Source organism: Mus caroli, chromosome 13, assembly GCF_900094665.2.
Source record: "Mus caroli chromosome 13, CAROLI_EIJ_v1.1, whole genome shotgun sequence".
Lineage (NCBI taxonomy): Eukaryota > Metazoa > Chordata > Mammalia > Rodentia > Muridae > Mus > Mus caroli.
In genome coordinates this window covers 28,434,690-28,454,903 of record NC_034582.1, presented here as the reverse complement: position 1 = coordinate 28,454,903, position 20,214 = coordinate 28,434,690, and the positions used below count along the sequence as shown (strand labels likewise).

At 42.2% G+C, this 20,214-nt stretch overlaps 1 protein-coding gene across 2 annotated transcripts; it reads right to left on the bottom strand.

Annotated features, from left to right (window-relative positions):
* Positions 1–2,341: 2,341 nt before the first annotated feature.
* On the bottom strand, positions 2,342–18,863 carry LOC110308182 (serpin B6-like). Of its 2 annotated transcripts, none has more exons than XM_029484993.1 (7): positions 14,878–14,936; positions 14,171–14,345; positions 11,183–11,335; positions 9,366–9,483; positions 6,687–6,829; positions 4,098–4,253; positions 2,342–3,823 (listed from the first exon to the last, which is right to left on the bottom strand). In XM_029484993.1, the coding sequence occupies exons 2-7, from the start codon at positions 14,333–14,335 to the stop codon at positions 3,425–3,427; spliced, it is 1,134 nt and encodes a 377-aa protein (XP_029340853.1). In that variant the 5' UTR covers positions 14,336–14,345; positions 14,878–14,936; the 3' UTR covers positions 2,342–3,424. The 2 variants fall into 2 exon arrangements, with proteins under 2 accessions (XP_029340853.1, XP_021036228.1); XM_021180569.2 differs by lacking the exon at positions 14,878–14,936 and adding an exon at positions 18,569–18,863 and having other exon boundaries at positions 3,198–3,823.
* Between the last annotated feature and the right edge of the window lie 1,351 nt (positions 18,864–20,214).

Genomic DNA, 20,214 nt, shown 5'->3' with positions numbered 1-20,214 from the left:
GATTTGGGAGTTGAACTGTGACTGTAAGCCAAAAAGTTACAGAGCTTTTAAGTATAAAAATAAATCACAAAAGCCACATTTGTGGTTTTTTTTGTCAAGTTACAGTTTGATTTCCTACCCATCATGATTCAGGGACAGGGGACTTTCCTAGGAACATTTCTTCGTAGTATAATATTCTATTCTCATTTGTGGCTTTATCATCTGTAGTGGAACAACTTGCCAAGCGCTCATGTCAAACAGGATTTCAGGGAGGTCTTGGGATTTTAAACTTCTTTGAGCCCCTATTGAAAATGGAAGTTTTATTCAAAATGGCTTCAGTTTGGTTGGTACCATGACAGGCAGAACACACAGGCCCTAGACACACATTTTCAGTAGCCTCATCAGGTTCAATCCTATGATTCAGATGCTTAGAAACCAGTCCCAGATCCCCCTTTCATCACTCAGAGCTCTGTATCTGATGCCTCCCAGGGTCTGTGTCAAAGGCAAAGCTAGATGCCAATTAAAACTATAAGAAGCCACTTTAATCATTGCAATAAGTAAGAGGGTCCAGCATGAGCCAAACACAAGTTTGTAGAGGATTGGAAGCTTTAACAATTGAAGGAGGAAAGGGGATATAGGTAAGGAAAAGGCAGTTGGAGAAATGGAAAACAAGAATTTGAAAGTACAACCAGGATAGTAATGGAATATCCACATTTGAACTCAATCTCTCCACTGAGACTGGGACCCAGGTCTATGGGATTTCTCATCCTTGAGAAAGGCACTGATGTATAGCAGAGGATCATACTTAGATGAGTCAAAGGATGAGAAATGAGTCAGAATTCTAATTCAAGTTTAGTAAATGCTTTCAAAAAGGGGGGTTAGGGCTTATGTTCAGGTATTTGGAGAAACAGCTTGTAAATTTTTTGATCGTCTTGAGCTTTCTCAGACAAGTACCTGATGGTTATTTGCATTCATCCTAGGGACAAGGCCTTGAGCTGTTAGAAATCATGATAAGTATTAGTTCACATCTATTAATGTAGAAAGGGGAGAGAATCCAAGTCATTTGTGCTGACTGTGTAGTGTATATAGATCAAAGTTGAGGCCTGGTGGAGATGGGAACCAAGCAGAACCTACTGGGCAAACACCCATGGCCTATTGCTTCTCCATTCCCAGTCAACCTCAGATATACTTTTTCTAACTCCTGTGGTTCCAGCCTTTGCAGATCTAAGCAAGCCCTTCAGCTGGATCTCTAACTGGTTTCTTTTATATTTTAAAGAGTAAAGGTGATTTCTCAGGGTACAATGATCACCCTAAACTTCTGGCTGTTAGATGAAGAAATAGAGTAGCTTCAAGAGATCACCAGTACTAATTTAAAGTGGTGCCCTTAGTCCTCAGTAGGCTTCCAACTTCTACATGCAACCTGAGGCAATCACCTTATAAATAAGAAAGGTTTATTATGGATCATGGTTTTAGAGGTCTCTGTATGATCAGTTGGTGCTGTTGCTTGGCCTACCATGTAACTGAGAATCAGGATAGAAATACAAGGAAGCAGATCAGCTCATGGCAGAGAGAGAGAGAGAGAGAGAGAGAGAGCCAAGTTCAGAGCACACCACAACTTCAAGTGCATGCTCCAGTTATCTACCTTTGTTCTACACGACCCCACCTCCTAAGTGTCTCAATTCCTCATTTAGTGGCATAGGTTGAGACTAAGCCTTTAGCACATGAACCCTTAAGGAACATTCCATGTCCAAACAACAGTAGTAAGGAGTTAAAGTGTGTCTGCACAGTCTGTGTGGTTTGTTCCCTGAATATTACATTCAGCATCCATGTGAGAATTTGAATATGGCTTCCATCTGACTGCAAGATTTGCCTTGCATCCCAGATGCAAATATGGTCAGAATAGGAGCCAAGGAAGTATATCCAATATAGTTGGGTTGTTATATAATATGCAATATAGTTGGGCTGTTATATAGTTTTTGAGTTAGGGTAGGGGAGATATTTGTACATTCAAATTAGAGATGGTGATACATGTAATTCTCTATATGAAAACTTTAAAAGGGAATAATTAGCATCACACCACAGTCAGAGAGAGAGAGAGAGAGAGAGAGAGAGAGAGAGAGAGAGAGAGAGAGGTTCTGACTGGAAAAAGCCTTTAGTCCTCTGGAATAAAAAAAAAAATTCTTGATGCTATAGGAATTTTGTTAGAGCTGGGTACAGGGTGGGGGCAGGATAGAAGGAAAGATTCTGTACCATGTACTTAATAAGTAGCTCTTTACACAAATTAGCTTACATGCTAGAAATCCTCCAGATGTGAAGTGGGTTGTAGAAGTCAGAAAGGTACCAGATAGGAGCAAATTTACAATTCAAGGCTGCCCCAGGCTTGAGCAACAGAGGTCTGGGGCTATCTTCCTTGCTCAGGGCCTGAGTGCTCCACCAGTTATATCAGGGGGTTACTGTAAGATCAGAAGTTGACCTCAGCCTTTAGATCTCAAAGGCACTCTGTGCAGTAGAACACTCTTATAACTCAGTTGCTTTACCCAGAATTCCCTTATCCCAAATGCTTTACAAAATAACTGGAACATTAGACATGGTGCCAAAAAGCTGTAGCCCTGGCTATCCAGGTGGCTGAGGTAGAAAGGTCTCAAGTTCAAGATGTACTCAAGCTACAGAAAGAGTTTAGGGCCAGCCTGAGCAACTCAATGCGACCCTCTCTCAAAGGAAGAAGACATTCTTTTTGAAGGAAATTGTAGATATAATTTATTGTATAGTATATTGCCTTGCATATAAATCTTCAGTACTGTAAAAATACATAGTAAATCTTCAGTACTGTAAAATAAATTACCAAGTAACCAAAAAATTGAGATCCCAGTATTGCTGCAGAGAAGATGAAGGGTGCTCACTTGGACAAAGTTTATCTCATGATGGTTCACAGTGTGATAAAGTTACTTCAGTATTGAAGGTTACAGTCTAGGAAAAGGTTAATGTATGGATCAAAGTGTTACATTAAACCTTGTAAGAATGACTCATTCATAAGGAATCTGAACCTTACATTCTGCTCAACACTCTTGCATGATCCTGTTTTTGTGAAACCATTTTCCCTGGAGCTGTACAGAAGCCCCAACTATGTTCTGCAGCTTCCAGAACTGTAAACAAAATACTATTTTATAAAGCATCCAGACATGGGTATATTCTTTTCTTTTTGTATTGTTTTGATTTGATTTGGTTTGGTGCTTAATGGTCTAGTGTAGCCCAGGCTTGCTTTGAACTTGCTATGTAGTTGAGGCTAGCCCTGCATGATCTCTGATTCTCTCACCTTCATCTGCTAAATGTTAGCTTTACAGGTGTGTGCTACCAAGCACAGAATTGTCACAACATTTACTGATGCAGACAAATCATGAGAAAGAGAATGGGCAAAGGCAGTGGCCTGACACCACAGCATCCTTTCTCATGGGGAGGAGAACCGACCACAGAACACAATGCCACTGGTCCTGCTGTGTTGGATGAAGAAAAGGAAAGGGTGGTTGGCACAGAAGTAGGGGACCATACACCTAAAACCTATATTGGCTGCAGTGGCAGCTGCAGCCTCTGTGCCCTCCTCATTGACCTCCACAAAGGACTTGTGAATGACCTTGGACAGAAACAAGCCTTCTTTAGATGCTATTCCTGAAAAGTCTGCCATGCCCTCCTCAAAGGCAGCAGTCATGCCCAGCCTGCACAGGATATCTTTCATGTCGTAGTTCTCCTCCAGCTTAAACTTTGGGAGGAAAACCTCCACCTCTTCTTCTTCCATCTTGTCCAGCCTCGTCCACTCTATGAATTTCTTGTAAGTTATCTCCTTTTCCACCTAGAAGACAGTTCAAGATCTTAGGTCAGTGCTCCTGAGGGAGACTCTGTATGTGCAGGGAAGTGTGGCTGTAACTTAATATGGTAGCTGGGAGGAGCTAGGGAGCAGCTCTGTTCTCTTTGCTAAGCATGCTTCAGGCTCCGGGTTCCACCCCAGCCCCACAAATGAGTAGAAGATTAAACATGATCATGGGAGCCTAGGAGAGCTGCCCCAGCAGAAACCCAAATGCAACTCTTCCTCTATCACAAATCCATCAAAGCCCCATGCTCCTTACCATACTCAGTTCAATGTGTTCATCTGGAAGCATGATGATCATGTTTAGCTCATTGCCAGCATAGGGAAGCAACAGAATGTTGGTGGAGATCTCTTCCACATAGGTCATCTTAAAGGTAGACTTCTGAAACATCATTTGCACAGGTTTCTCCTCATTCTGTAAATTATGGATAAATATTAGGTAGAAAGAGACATCATGAATACTTGGATAGCTGAGATAGCCACTCTCTGCCTATAGTAACAGTTTTCGATTACACTTTTGATTGATCATTCCCTCAGTCCCTCAACCTCTGGAGTAATTTAGATCTTACATGTACCTCACAGGCCCATTTTTCAAGGTGTGGTCCTCAGAGTAGAGTTTTGGAAGGAGGTGGGATCTTTAAAAGGTGGAGCCGAGTGGGAGGGGTATTTAGGTATTTGGGATGTGTCCCTGAAATGGATTTTGGGACTCTGGCCTCTTTTTTCCTTTACTTAACTTTCTGGCCTTGAGGCCCATCTGATCCCACCATCACCTGTCAGCACCCCTCTAACAGGCCTAAGTCATAGATTTATCTCATTGGGAATTGAAATCCCTAAAAGTGAGTCAAATGAAACTTTTCTCTTCTCAAGTTGATTATTTCCATATCTGTTAATACAGTGTCAAAATGTTGACTGACTCAATCTCCAAACAGGTTGGATGTCCTGTCTCTTAGGATTCTAAACATATATTTTACTTTCCATTTGAGGCCTTCATTTAAAGAGAAAAGAAACCTCAAATTAAGATAAGGCAAGAACGCCATACTTTCTTTTTTCAAATTTGATTCTCCTATAGTTATTTTCTGTTTTAGGCAGTGTTCTTTTGCTGTGAAGAGATACTATGTCCACAGCAGTCTTTTAAAGGAAAACATTCAATTGAGACTGGCTTATAGGTGCAGAGGTTTAGTTCACTATCATCATGGCAGGAAGCATGGGAGCACACAAGAAGACATGGTACTGGAGAAAGAGCCAAGAGTAGAGTTCTACATCTGGATCAGTAGGCAGCTGGAAGAGACAGGGCCACTGGGCCTGGCTTGAGCATCAGAAACCCTAAAGCTACCCCCACACACACCCCAGTGACACATTTTCTTCAACATTGCCACATCTCATAATGCCACTCCCTAAATATTCAAATATAATTCTAGGGGGGGTCATTCTTATTTAAACCACCATATTGTTCCTCATGCTTCTTCTAGTTGTCAAAACCATCATCTTTCACTCATTCCTTTCTCACACCCTGCATCTGCCCTCTAAAACCTGACTTTATTTTTAAATCTTGACCGTCATCAGTCCAGCCCTGGGATACTTTGATGACCTCCTTGTCACTGACCCCAGCACAGCAGGCATACAGTCTAGCACAATGCATGTCAGACCAAGTTACTCTGGTACAACACCTCAGCACGATGATGCTCTTCGGTCAGGACCCCCTTAGAGCTTGTGTATCAGACATCTAGCATATCAGATAAACATCTACAATTTACAACAGTAAAAAGATTACTGTCATAAAGTAGCAACAAAAATAGTTTTATATCTGAGGGTCATTTTATATCTGAGGAACTATATTAAAGGTCCACAGCATTAGGAGTCAATGCCTTGTGAAAAACAGAGAGGCTTTACATATCTGACACAGCACACCATTCTGAATCAAATGTGGCAATGAAGGCCGTTTCTGTTGTTGTGTTCTGTCTTTATCATGTCTGCCAGAACTAGCCTTGAGCCAAGCAGCTATCTGTCCTTGTCTCTTCAGCCATGTCCTTGGCCTGCAGCTAGCATAACTGCAACTAGCCATAACAAACCAGGATATAAGAGTTCTTGATCCTTTGGCCCGTATACTTTCTGTCACAACTACTCTCATCTGCTGTTGGAGCATCTGTCAACAGCAAGCAGGAGTGGGTCCTGATGAAACACTGTCTGGGAAAATGGGCCTGGGCTGGCATTGTCCATAACCTACATGGTGATGATCTTTGCCTTCAGCAGTTTTTCCCTATATACCTCGTTCTTAAAGCCTCCAATCACATAATTTAAATAGGCCCAATCTTAGTACTTTAATGATCCACTTAATTTGTGTCTTTAACTCCTATCCATTTAGTAATGTGGCATTTAAGTAAAAATCCTTATCAACACAAATTCTTGTAGTTTTTGATCCCTAACTACTGCAAGTACATTATACTGGTAATTGTCATGTGCTGTTTGAGCTTTTTTCTCCATAAGAGAGGGGCCTCTCCCTTCTACATGTTTACAAACCAAACATGTTTATGTCAAATGTTCTCCTTGGTGCATTGCCTAGGGATCATTTGTTCCCCCCCCCCCCGGTCAATAACAAGAAAGGCAGGAAATTCCAAGAAGATAAACACTTCATCCTTGAGAACAGTTAGGTGGTTTTAGTGTTTATTCTACAACAGAAAAGTACCTCCTGGAGCAAGCATACAAGATGAAAGGGATGAGAGAAAAGCCCCACTGGTTACTGGAAAGTCCTTGCCTAGCTACCCAAAGGCATATGAAGCACAGGCTACACAAGACAGCCTTCTAGTGTGTTTTAGAGACTGATGTAAACAGGGAGCCACTCACCACTCACCTTGGTGACATTGAAAGGCATTTCTTGAGTGTCCTCTTTGTTAAACTGCTTCTCCCAGTTTCCTTTGAAGTAGACGGCATTCACAAGGACCAGTGGAGTGTTTGAATTCACTGAACCTGAAGATAGCAACTCTGTAATTTTATCTGAAAGGAAGAATTAAAAAGCCAATTAGCTAAAGTTTGTCTGATGCATGCACAAGGCTGTTATGCAGAGGGGCCAACTTCTTGAATGGCCAAGTGCACATTTAAGGGATTTCACTGCCTCTTAAATATTATTCAGGAATTTGTTCTTAAAGCAACACAACCATCACTGAAAAGAAAAGGGGCACATTTTTCAAAAATTCTGAGAAGGAAAAAAATTAAACAAAAGAAAATATTCTAGAAATAAAAACATCATTGTTCCAATTAATACATAAAATGTATGAGTGAGTGTTAGTACATACAGTATGAATCCTTAAAATGTGAGCTAGAAAGAAGAAATTTTAAGTACTTTAAAAAATGGAATGTTTGCTGGAGAGATGGCTCAGGGATTAAGAGTGTTTATACTATAGCAAAGAACCCTACTTCCATGTCAAGTGGCCCCCAAATATCTGTGATTCCAACTCCAGGGGACCTGATGGGCTCCTCTGGCTACCACAGGTGAACATACAGACTCACACCCATATACATACACATAATTTAAAAATAATTACTTAAAAATATTTGGATAAACTCAAAATTTTAAAATAGGGCTAAAGAGGTAGCTCAGCCATTAACGTGTGTGCTTTGCAAGCATAAAGACCTGAGTTCAACTCCCAGAACCCACACAGACAGACAGACAAACCGAAACCAAGGTGATGTGATCATGCATATTTGTAGTCTCAACACTTCGCAGGTAGACTCAGCTGGATCTGTAAAATTTACTGAACATCCAGCATGGCCTACTTTATGAGTTACAGTTACATGAGAGGCTTTGACTTTTAGAAAAGACAAAGAGATGGACAGTACCTGAGAAACAACAGCCATTGTCCTCTGGCAGAAACACGTGCACATGCACACATATACACACAACAATATTTGGATCAATAAATATATTAGCCTCACTCTGAGAAAGATTATGTGTTGAAAATAACACAGAGTCCCACGCATATGTATAATTTCCTGTACTGGGTTTTAAAAACTCAATTTAAAATTAGATGAGCAGATATGTAGTGTCCCTTCCAAGTATACAGCACAGCTTAAAACCACAGATGAAAGAGGGCAAGTCTGATCCACCTGTAGGAATGCACTAGAACTATAGATTATGAGCCACACCAGAGCAGGGAGCTCCGGACTCAAAGTGTAAACTGTTCTTCACATTATTCATGAAAAGACTAAAAGAAAAGAAGGAAGGAAAAAATAAAGCAGCAGGTAGATGGCGGGAGGAAGGAAATTGGCTCTGCAAAGCTGCCTAAGATATTAGGAGACATCATAGATACACTGGTTAGAGCAGAATAAAGCTAGACCACATGTCAGAAACTGTCAATTTATCAAAAGCAGAATTGTAAAGGTTGCATTAAATTAGAGAAAAGCTTTTTATTTTCCTTTTGAGACAGGGTATCGCTATGTTGCCCTGGTTAGCCTAGAACTAGTGAGTTCTATATGTAGACCAAGTCTATAGACCAAATTAACTTCTAACTCACAAAGATCCTTCTGTTTGTGCCTCTCAACTACTGAGAGTAAAAGTCGGTACCACTACACCTGGCCAGACATCAAAGCTTCTTAAGATGAGAGTCCTTATTCCATAATGTATCAGAATGAGGTAGGAAGGGAAAATTTTGCAAAAAGTAAAGAAATTGAATGGGCAAAACCCAAAAACTACTTTGAAATCAAACATGTTATGATCCTGGGGTGGTTGTGTTATCGATAGCCTTCATTGCATCACATGAATTCTCTTCAGCCATGGTTTTGAGCACACATAAGAATTTTCACTGTACATCCTGTCATTGCTATAATGCTAATTTATACTTTCTGGAAACACTGTGGCTCAGATTCAAGACTCTTGTAAGTTGGGGACTACAGTGTTTTCCTGCACACAGTTTCTGCTGTTTTCCAAACAGAATGGTTTAATCATAAAAGACAGAAACTCTTAATATTTTTCTATAATAATTTTCAGTGAGTTTCTAATTACACACACACACACACACACACACACACACACACACGTGATATTGGGTTGACAAGCACTACAATCTCACTAATATAAAACTTCACAATAAATGAGAACATGAAAACCTATGTATACCAAATAACTGTCCTGAGATCTAATTTTTTATTCATTTGGTACATGCTGGTTAATCACACGAAAATATATTAAGTGTAAAGGAGGCATCGACGGGAAAAGTTCAAGAGGCTCTGACTTCAGGCAGGAGCTACAGCTCAGTTCTGTGGTGCTTACCTGGCATGCACGGAGCCCTGGAGTGGCTTCCTAGCATGGAAAAACCATAAAATAAAAGAGAAGCATCACCTTAAAAAGCAAAGAAATATTCCCTTTTCCACTTGATGTCTTTCTGAAGAAGACAATAAGACTATTAGGCTAACTGGCTGACAGTGACTAGGAGGTAACTCAGTAATTCAGAGTCTCTGAGCATGTTCAAGGCCTTGGGTCCCAGCCCCAAAACCATCCAACCAAACAAACAGAACGAAATGACTCTGGGTTCACCTTCTGTCTTTTTGGCTACCCAGGAGTTGATGTGCTGTCGGGACTGCTCTGTAGCACCCTTAAAGTCCAGCTCTTCCATCTCTGCTTCATAGAACTTGCGGCAGGAATCTTTAAAAGACTGAGACAGAGGAGACAGAACAACATAATTATTCATCCATGAATGTGATTAACACCAACACCCTCCTTCCTAATGTGAAAAGCAAGAATTCAATGATGTACAAATGTACCTACTATTTAGAAAAGGGGGGGACATCTATAATAAACCTCTCTATACTCAACTCTTTTGAATTTTAGTGATTGAGTGAGGTAAGAGAACCATCTTAAAAAGCCCCAAACAGCAGATCCTCTAGGGACTAGCTGTGGCTGACTGAGGTCACTAGGAAGACCCTTGGGTGTGGAAAATGTAATGTGTGCAAAATGAAGGTTGGCCCCACAGGAACTACAATAGTGCTGCATGGTGTCACATGGAACAAAGGATGTGGGAAGTCACTCTATACCATCCCCCTGCATCTTCCTTGCAGATAAAAGCATAAATGGACACTATTGAGGCACAGGGTCACTTATGGCCATAGAGTACCTGAGTATGACATGTGAAGCAAGGAAACGACTGTTTATTATATTTTATGTAACTGTTGGTTTGGATTTTGAAATGCTAAATGTGTCTAGTGGCTACCACACTGAGTGGCTCAGCTTTAGAAATGGGCAACTCACAAAAAAAGCTGTCAGGACTGGGGATACAACCTAGTGAATGATTTAGTAGGAATGACTGGCCGAAAATGCACAAGGTCCTGATTTGATGTCCAGCTACACAAACAGATGTTCAGGCTATGTTGCTGACACATGCTATAAAATGACAGCAATGTAGTGACGGCCTACAAACCGCCATGTTAGAACAGAAGATGATACAGCACAAGTGGGCTGAAATGTGCATTATGCTGACAGCATATACTGAATGAGTCCCTAGTCTTCCTTTCAAAAAGCTCAAGGCTACATATTTCACTTATTTTCAGGGTACTAGTTTTATACTATAACTTCACAATTCTCCTTAAGGGTAAGAAAGACTCAGCCATAGCTGTACCTCAGAGGGTCCCTGTGGGTCCAATTGGGAGAGCAATTAGCAATAGATATTATAATCTCAATGCTTCACATTCTTCATTTTACAAATATATATGGGAGCCAAAAAAATATGTGCAAAATAACATTCAGCAATATCAGGTAGGTAATGACCAGACAACGTACAAGGTAAAATCCATCCATGGGCAAATGGCTTTCCATGCCATGAATCGAGTATACTCAGGACTATCAGATGATGACAGATCATACTGAGCAGGCTTGGGGCTGTGGCTCAGAGGTTGAGTGTGTGCTTATCATGTATGAGGTTATGGTTCCAACCCCAACATCAATAATAACAATAAGTAATAGTAGGATAATAATTAATGATGATATAGTAAACTATAATATAATATAAATATAAAAATAAAAGAAACAAATTTATGGAACTATATATATTTATGTTCTAATGTCCATATGCAGGGAAAGTATTCACAAATAAATTACTGTATGCTCAGAAAGACATACATTAACTCTATAAACCCTCTAATCCTGGGTGAGATAAAAATTGGAAAACAGGTTGAGAAAGTTCACACTTTGCTGACGTATTTTGTATTCTGTTCAATTCTGTACAGAACAATGCTTATGAACATATACAAGAATTGGACTGGTGCCTAAATAGCTGGGAGAACTCCCAGCACATACACTCTCTGCTGTATCACATAATTCCTCTCTCACTTTGCTTCATGAAAACTGGGAAGACTTACAGCTAGGATATCAAAAGTCTTTTCACCGAAGAGCCTGTTGGCTATTCTGAGCACGTACTGTGTTCCAGTCTTGTTCATTTCTGTGAGAAGTGATTGGAATCCCTGGTGGACATCTCTACCTCCTTTGCCACTGCATTTATCCAAAGACAGTGCCTGAAATCAAAACAGATTAAAAACACAACTTCATCAGGCCCAGCTGATGAAAGAAAATAGTCAACACTAAACTCATCCTCAGAATTTCAAAGATCCCTGAAGCTACTCAAAGACCCACTTAGTTACAAGTGAAAATACCTTGAGTGTTCCCTTCCTAGGGTCCTCCTTGTGCCCCATAAGCCCTGAAATGAGCAGAAATGAACTTCCAAATACCATCAACTCTTCATCCTCACTACTTATTCTCTGACTAAACCATTGCTGCCAACCAACCTCCACTGGCTCAAAGCAGGCAGCCTCTGACCTTCAACTTCATCAGTCTCTCATCTGCCCTTTGGGCTAGGTTGGCTCTCCCACTGTCTGACTGTGCTGACAGTTTTATGTCAAACTGACACAAGGTAAAGTTCTCTGAAAAGAAGATGACTTAAATGTTTGGCTCATAGGATGTGGCTCTCATCAGAGGTATAGCCTTATCAGAGGAGCTGTGGTACTTGTTAGAGGAAGTGTGCACGTGGAGATGGGGCTTTAAGGTCTCACATAAATGCTCAAGTCTGGTCAATGTGACAGAGCCTCCTCCTAGCTGCCTGCAGAAGACAGTCCTCTTCTGCTGTCCATTGATCAAGATGTAGAACCTTTGGCTTCTCCAGCACCATGTCTGTCTGCACATTGCCATGCATGGACTAAGCCTCTTGAAATTGTAAGCCAGTTCCAATTAAATGATGTCCTTTACAAGAGTTGTCTTGGTCATAGCATCTACCCACAACAATGAAACTCTAAGATGGCCTCCATAAGATTGGGAAGGTCTATATAGGACATTTTCTTAGTAGTGTAAAAGGGCCCAGCCAATTGTGAGTACTACTATCCCTGGGATGATGATCCTGGGTTCTATAACAAAGCAGGCTGAGAAAGTCATGTGGAGCAAGACAGTAAGCAGCATCCCTCCATAGCTTCTCCAGATTCCTCCCCTGTGTCAGTCCCTGCCCTCACTGCTTTTGATGGTGAGCTGTTTAATGAAACTCTGAGTAAAATAAGCCCTTTCTTCTCCAAGTTCCTTTTGTCATGGTGTTTGATCACAGTAATAAGTAAGGCATTAACCAACAGTCTTCAGAAGTAATAGTGTTCCATGTCTGGGCCTTCAAATATCAAGTGCCATTTTTGTCTCCAGCCAACCTCATGGAATCAAATCCAAACAATTCTTTGCATACCAGATGGAAACTCCTGAAGTCAGTACCATCACACAAAAGGGCTTGGAAGAGAACCACAGCCCTAGCCAGTAGCTGGTACTTCAGACATAAGATCACCCTCACTGGGCCTTCTGCTGCTGCTAAAGGAGCCCACCAATTGACTGATGTCAGCTCATCTGGTTTGCCAGTGAGCAGAAGTGCTCCTCCTGGACCCCAGATTTTGAGAAACAATGCCAGCAAGGCTTCTGCTCATTTCATGTCAGGATGGCTAAGTTCTAAGGAAATAGATGAGCACACAGTAACCCGGAAATTGAACTCATGGTGTTGGCTTTGGAATCAATGGCTGCAAAGGACAGGGAAAAATGAAGTAATAACAACTGGAGCCTGGAGAACAGAGTTTGTGGTCTGGTAAATATTGGCAGAAATAGTTGTTTGTGGTGAAAAGAAATATGAGACATTGCCTCTGTGACCTTTGGTATCTGTCTAAATAAGTGTGACCATCGGCCTGTAAGGAAAGAGTAAAGAAAAAATGAGGTCATGAGGATGAACTCTAATCCAGTCTGACAAGTGTCCTTATCAGAAAGGACATTTGGTCACAGCAAACAAGAAACACACTGTGGGGACAGAGGGAGTAACTGCCATCTATGGGCCAACAAAAACCAAAAATGTCAAATATACCTGAAGCACTGCTCCCAAGAAGAGCCTCAGCTGGTTCTGACTCAAATCTCCCAGCCAAACCTGACCCAAATGTGATTAGAAACTTCTGGGAACAGCCCATTTATACTTGGCTTGTTGGAAGACTGATTCTCGAGAAGAGCCAGAGAACAGAGAGTGAAGTCACCGGTAGACTTGGTGCAAAATTTTTGGTGTTCCTGCTCCAAGTGACCTGCAGCCTTCCCATTAACACCCCAACTTCTGTGGATCTGGGGAGTCCTGGGAGCAGGGAGAGATGGCCCAGAGTAAAAGTGAGGTCAAGGTGTTTCCAAACCCCAGAAATTTCATCCTGAGGTTGCAGGAGGGGAACCATTCCCCCTGCCCTGCTCTGGCCCTGCATATCCCAGCACACATAGACTAGTGCCACATCAGCCACCCCAGGAGGTTAGTTAGCCAGTAGCCAGGCTAAGCTTTCTCTCCCCTTGTAAGGTCATGTCCTGCAGCACCTGGAATTCTTCTTTATCCAAATGAGACATCCTAACACTCTGGCCCCAGGCAATGATGTACACTCACCCCAAAAGCCCCTACTCACCTCCCAAATATTTATGTAGCCTTTGTTACCACCACTAAAGGAGCTGTCTCTTGCTGAAACCTCTCCTGTGAGACTTTGTCATCACACTCGCATGCCCCAAAGTCTCTTTCATTCCTGGTATTCCCTCCCCAATTCTAAGGACTGGAGATCTACCTGCCATGGTCAAGGCTGATTGTGTCACAAATTATGGTGAAATGGAGCCTGAATAGAAAACCTCCACCCCCAACCTGCAGGAACTGGTCAAAATACTCATGCCAGGATCCCAGCAGGACTAGCACATCCTTCCTATCATATACAACCACACCCCTGTGTCACCACCAGTTGATTATCAAGAGCAGTCACGTTGAGATCTGAACCAGCTCGACTGACATCAATGATACTTAGATTCTGTGAAATGGAACTGGTTACCTGAACCATCTGGCTTGCAGTTGTTCCTTTTGCCCCCATGAAGACCATGGCCAGGGCTGAGGAGATGCTCAAAGGTGAGAAAAGTACATTTCTGGAGCTGTCTTCACCCAGTGTTTTCAAAAGGTTTAAGGCAAAGGTGCCATTTGCTTCCAGCAGTGGATCCATGATGGTGAGCCTGGAATGAGAGATTAAAATCAACCTCACATTAGTATGGGGTAATTAATATGCAACCTGTATCTCTGCTGTCACTGACACTGTGATGCTGTGGCTCAGTACACAAAGGGACACACACAGCATGGGAGGTAAAAGTCACACTCATTAAATGATAAGCCCTGTTGGGAACAGACAGGCTAATTCAGGGTCAGGCCATGTCTTTTTAATGTGCAAGGTATCTTTAATTACATGAAGAGCCACAAGGAGCCAGGAGAGAGGACACAGGGCAGGAACAGACTCTCCAGCAATCAGCAAATACATCTTCAGAGACTGGAAGCATGAGACTATAAGAGCAGGGCCTGTCTACTCTGACATCACTCACAAATAGTAGCTAAAATCCTATCTCCCCAGCCAAACAGCCTTCCATTCTGAAATGCTCCAATGAGTCCTCTGAGCAGTGTATGAAGTAGAGAAAGAAATGAGGAAATAAAGTATCTACCAGCAAGGGACAAGAACCCAGCTCTAGGGCATGTGAAGAGACTCAGAGTACATACTGGCTGTTAGCTGTGCTCAGACTGTCGAGGATGCTGAAGATATAGGTCCAGTTCCCAAACTCTTGAGCAAGTTGACTAATTCAGATAACTGGTATTTTTCGTTTTTTATGCTCAGGACTATTCTTCTTGGGTAGTAGGAACCTCCTTAAACTATATACTTTGCTCTGAGCTGTTAGAGTCAAACATCCTGGCTTTGTGGCAATAAAAGCACCTTACATCCTCTGTTCAACATAACTAGTCCAAGGATATAATATTGCTCTTCTCCCGCTTTCTGTTAATAGAGCCATTGTGAGTACAGCTGAGTCTAGGAACTGAAAACCCAGCTGCTGTTATTAGGCACACCAGCAGCAAGCTGAAAGACACACTCCCTGCCACAGCCCAAGTGAACCATGCAGTAAAGGTCACCTTGAAAGTTCCTTTGCACTTGACTCTTCTGAGACACACTTGCACTTGCAGTCAATCATTCACCTGGGCTCAGCTCATTGCTCTTAGGTTTTATTATGCAAGTGTGTTCATGGACTACATTGTTCACAGGACTCCATTTTGGATGCTTCCTCTGTAAGTGCTGCACAGCTCTGTCCCTTTGCCAATATTATCTGTTCTGGGACCAAGGAGCTTCCTGCTTTCTGCTCATGCCCTCATTCTGGTGGCTCAAGCTGTCCAATCAGTTATTTTGATTTATTGTTTTTCTGATATGATCATTATCCTTACATTCCACTGAGAGGTTACCAGGATCTGTAGGAGTCTGGGTGTGATTTTTACATCTAAATCTTTGCTTAACTGCTTTCAGCCATCACCTTTGCCGTTGAGAAGTCTGATTGACATTTGACCCCAGATCTATTCTCCTTCCCTTGTCCTGAACTCACCCCTGACTCTGAGGGACTTGTTTCTCTAAGGCAGCACCTGTGGCCCCCTTCTGAGCTCCCCTTCCCACACTAACACAGAAACTTCCTCCATCAACTTTCTCATGCCAAATGTCTTCAGGCTCCTCCTGTCCATGTCCTGTTCATCCCTCTCTTGACCTGACCTTGCCATGATGACTTAAAAGCATCCTCAACTGTCAGTTTAGCATGGCTCTAGGAAAACAGGGAGATAAAGTACATAAGACAAACTATTCCCATGATCATAATACCTAAATTCTTGGATGTTTAAAGTCCATATATTTTATCCCACCACTCCTCCCCGTTTTGATGGACTAAGTCAAAACCTTGAGTAAAGTCCTTGATTGTCCAGAGACATGCATTTGAAAATAACCTATTACACAGCAATAAAATAATTTCACTTTCAGTTTGCAATATATAAATCTTCAAGAGTCAATCAGTCAAAGGCTGAAAAAATTCCCATGCTCACCCCCAATGCACATAAATCATTATATAATTTGAAAATGTTCACTGATGTACAAGTACCATTATAGGAGCTGGCAATACAGGTCAGTGATAGAACACTTGCCTGTGTGCTCCAGGCTCTTGAGGTCAAACCTAGCACTGCACAGTAAAAATGAAACAAATTTTTAAGTAACAACATAGGACATGCTATTAATGTGTTAGTACTACACATTTTTTTTTTTAGACTTTTAAAATCAGCCTCACAAGTCATTTGGGGACCATTATTCCTTGCAGCATCATTACCATATTTGGGCACTGGCTGCATCAGTGGATAAAGTGTGACCATTTAAATGCTGGTTTAATGAGCTGTTGGGGCCTTGTTTAATTCACATTTCTTTTCCTTTGCAAGGGTGGGGGGGAGGGTAGATGAAAAAAATCAGGAGTTAGACACACTATTGTCTTGGTCTGATGTCTTTTTAGCCCAGGTCTAACAAGCTTGGAAACAGGGGCTATGGTCTTTAGTGAAATTATACAACATTCACTTGCATGCCCTAGTTTTAGATATGGATAAAGCTGTTGACTCTGCTCAGATTCCATCTACTGTTTGTGTATTGATGAAGCTGTGATTTACTCAACTCTAATAAGATAATTTGGATTAGAACTGTCATGGTATAAATATAAATATTCAAACCCATGTCTCTAAAGACTTTTAGTTGGAATCTGAAGATACCAAAATCTTCAGGTGCTCAATTCCTTTATATTAACATAGTAGTCTGGGCACATGGCTAAGAAGATAAATGTCTTGCCTCACAAGCAGGACCAAGAAACAACATAAAAGACAGGAGGGTACAGCATCCATCTGTAATTCCATCCACTGGAAGAGGAGACAATGAACTCCCTGAGCAAGCTAACTAGCCAGAGTGGCCAAAATGGCCAGCTCTGGGTTCACTGAGAGACCCTGCCTGAAAATATAAGGTGGAGAAAGCATAATAAAAAAGATGCCAGGCACCACACACGTATATACACACATATGTACATACACATACCCACTCAAGGAAACACACATGATATGCAAAACAGTTAAATTAAAAAATAAAATACTATAGTATTTGATATAACCAATCTACATCTCCCTGTATTTTTCAAATCATCTATAAATAACCTACATTACACAATACAATGTAAATGCCAAATAAACCACCCTTTATACCATATTATTTAGAGCAGAAAAGGAAAAACAGTTTAGTCACGTTTGAATTGGAGTCTCATCATTGTGTCATCCAGGTTGACCTCCCACTCCTATTTTCCTGCCTCAGTCTCTTGAATGCTGGGCTTACCTACAAACACCTAGCTTCTCCATTTATCTGCTGTTGCTTTATATCTGCTGAGTCTGGTTGACTAAGTGTGAAATCCATGGAAGAAGACACAGGGATCCAAGTGAACATGCTTTAGGGAGCAAAGTGTGAACCATACACCCTCTCTGTGTGACAACAGAAGCCATAGTGGGTACAGTTACTCAGGGTAGTTCTCAAACACGAACAGCAGTCATTCCTGAAACCACATTCATATTACTGGGCCCCCGCATGGCTCACAGGACCTTAACACAAATGTTATTTGATAGTCAGACCCTCCACACACAAACCACAGGCACGAGGAAGTGGGCAGCCTCAAGTACAATGCTTTCACAAGCAGCTGTTTCCCATGCAATCTAAAAACAGTGTAAAAGAACCAAACCTCATCTAGCTTCCTGACAGCACATGAATGCTAGATTTCCATACATCAGATTCTCAAAACGGATTCAAGGTAAGAAGGAGGAACAGCAAGCCTGGGGCTCTGGGGCTGAGCAAGCAGAAGAACAGGCTCAGGGTCCACCAACAAAACAAAGGAAGGGAGGAAAACCTGAGCTTTCATTCCAATTTCATCTGGCACACAAACTTTATCAAAACTTTGCCTATGTGTCCCACAGACATCAAATCTTGCAGGATTCCACCACCATTGCCGCGAGTGTAATAAAACAATAACAAACAAGAGAACAACAAAAACAAACAAAGAACACATCTGGATAATTCCTGGGGTATTGATCCAAGCTTAAAGGCACTAAGGGTATGGGCAACCCCCTGAGAACAGCCCAACCCCGTCTCTAAGACGCAGGCTCACTCAGCCAATAAGAGGCCACGAGGGTAGCAAAGCCTGCTGCCCTGTACAGAAGACTAGGTCCCTCTTGGTTTTGATACCTCTTCGTACCAATCCCTCCAGGATTCTTACGTCATGGCCCATTCCATGTTCCAAGTTAGCTCCTCCCATCCAGGTCCTGCAACCCCAGCACCCCACCCCACCATCTTCAGCCAGCTCATAGCAGAGCTTACCGGGAACCCCAGGTTCAGGCTGTCAGCAAGCAGAACCTAGAGAAGGAAGAGCCTGTGCTCTGGCCTCAAATAGCTGCAGGCGCAGGGTGGGGAGGTCCCAGAGTCAGGAAGTCCCAGAGGAGGCGTCAGAGGGGCTGTGGGCTGTCCCGGTGAAAAGGAAAAGAAACGGAAAAGCAGGATCTCTGCACTTTGACCACTGTCTGCAGTCGGGTTCAGCGTCTAGCTGAAGAGCGGTCTAGCTAAATCAGGGATCCTCGCTGGCACTGTTTGCTATGACTACTTCAGAAAACCAAGGGCTTTAACCAAACCGCTTGGATGAAGCAATTAGAAGGGTGTCCACTAGGGGGCATGCAACGCCCCCCCCCCTTCTCCTCTTTCCCCCTCCTCCTCTCTCCCTGTCTTCCTCCCTCTGTGGGAGGGGGTGTTCCACACTACTTGAGTGTTATGGCCTCAATGACTAAAATGTGCTAACTCTCAATGGGAATAAACGAGACAGCATTAAACAGAAATGTTAGGAGTTCCTTTCAGGGTTATAACCAGGGTCCAAGTTCTTGCCTGGTATGCACAGAAAAGCACAGAAGCCTCCCTTGTCATTACTGTGTCCAAGACTCCACTACTGTTCCAGCCCTCAAGTACTGACATTTTTATATAAATGGCAGAAAAACTCTAACATCTCACATCTCTCCTATCGAGCGAAAAGACCCGGTGGAGAGAATGCTGGCCAGGCTTAAAAGACTGGTCAGCTCTGGAAACCTCAGATTCTTTTCTGCCTTCTTCATTCTCACACTAGGACAAGGATCCTGAACATTGACCTTACTGACATTTGAGTTAGGTGTGTCTTGGCTGTGTCTAAGCTGTAGTACCTTATAGAATGTTCAGCCCCACCCTGGCCTTGCTAGATGTCAGTGACAGACCAGGCCACCACACCAGCTGTGAGATGTGACTCTTGACATACAGAAACACAAAGGGATGCTTCATTTAGCCTCTGCATTCTTTCCAGTGCAGCTTTATTGCTCTGGCTTATCCTTCCAGCCCACCCTTTTTCAAACTACAGGGCACATAGCCTCTGTACGTGTGCACATTAGGGTTCTCTGTATAACTAACTTCCTGTTTATCATCAACAAGGAAAATTATTTCAGTTCTCTACCTCAGATCTACAAGTGGTTACTTAAAAATGTTTGGGTGACCTCTCTAAAAAGATTGCACAGAATTCTCTCTTATCTCCTTTTCCGGCTTCTCTGAGTTCCCTCGTGTGTATTTTGATTGATGTTTTGACTTTAGACCATTTCAAATGTTGTCATAACTAGCATACAGCTAAGCTCGCGTCGATGTTAATTCACACAGAGTCATCCAGCTGGATGTCAGTGTGTGCATTCCAATTAAATGAGTCCTGAGGTGGAAAAATGCCCTGGAGTGAATCCAGATTCTTAAAAGGACAGTGACCATAAAAGGATAAACACCAGGAACGTTTGGTTAGTTGTGGAATCCACCCTCATAGGGACGGTACCTGATGGCGATTCTCTGCAGAGTCCAATTCCAGTCAGTTGTCTGGGTCTTGTGCCAAGCTTATGTATGTACTTCCTGGGGAAAATCCATATTTTTGTTGCCTAGTTTGAAATAAAGTCTCACTATCTATCCTACATAGG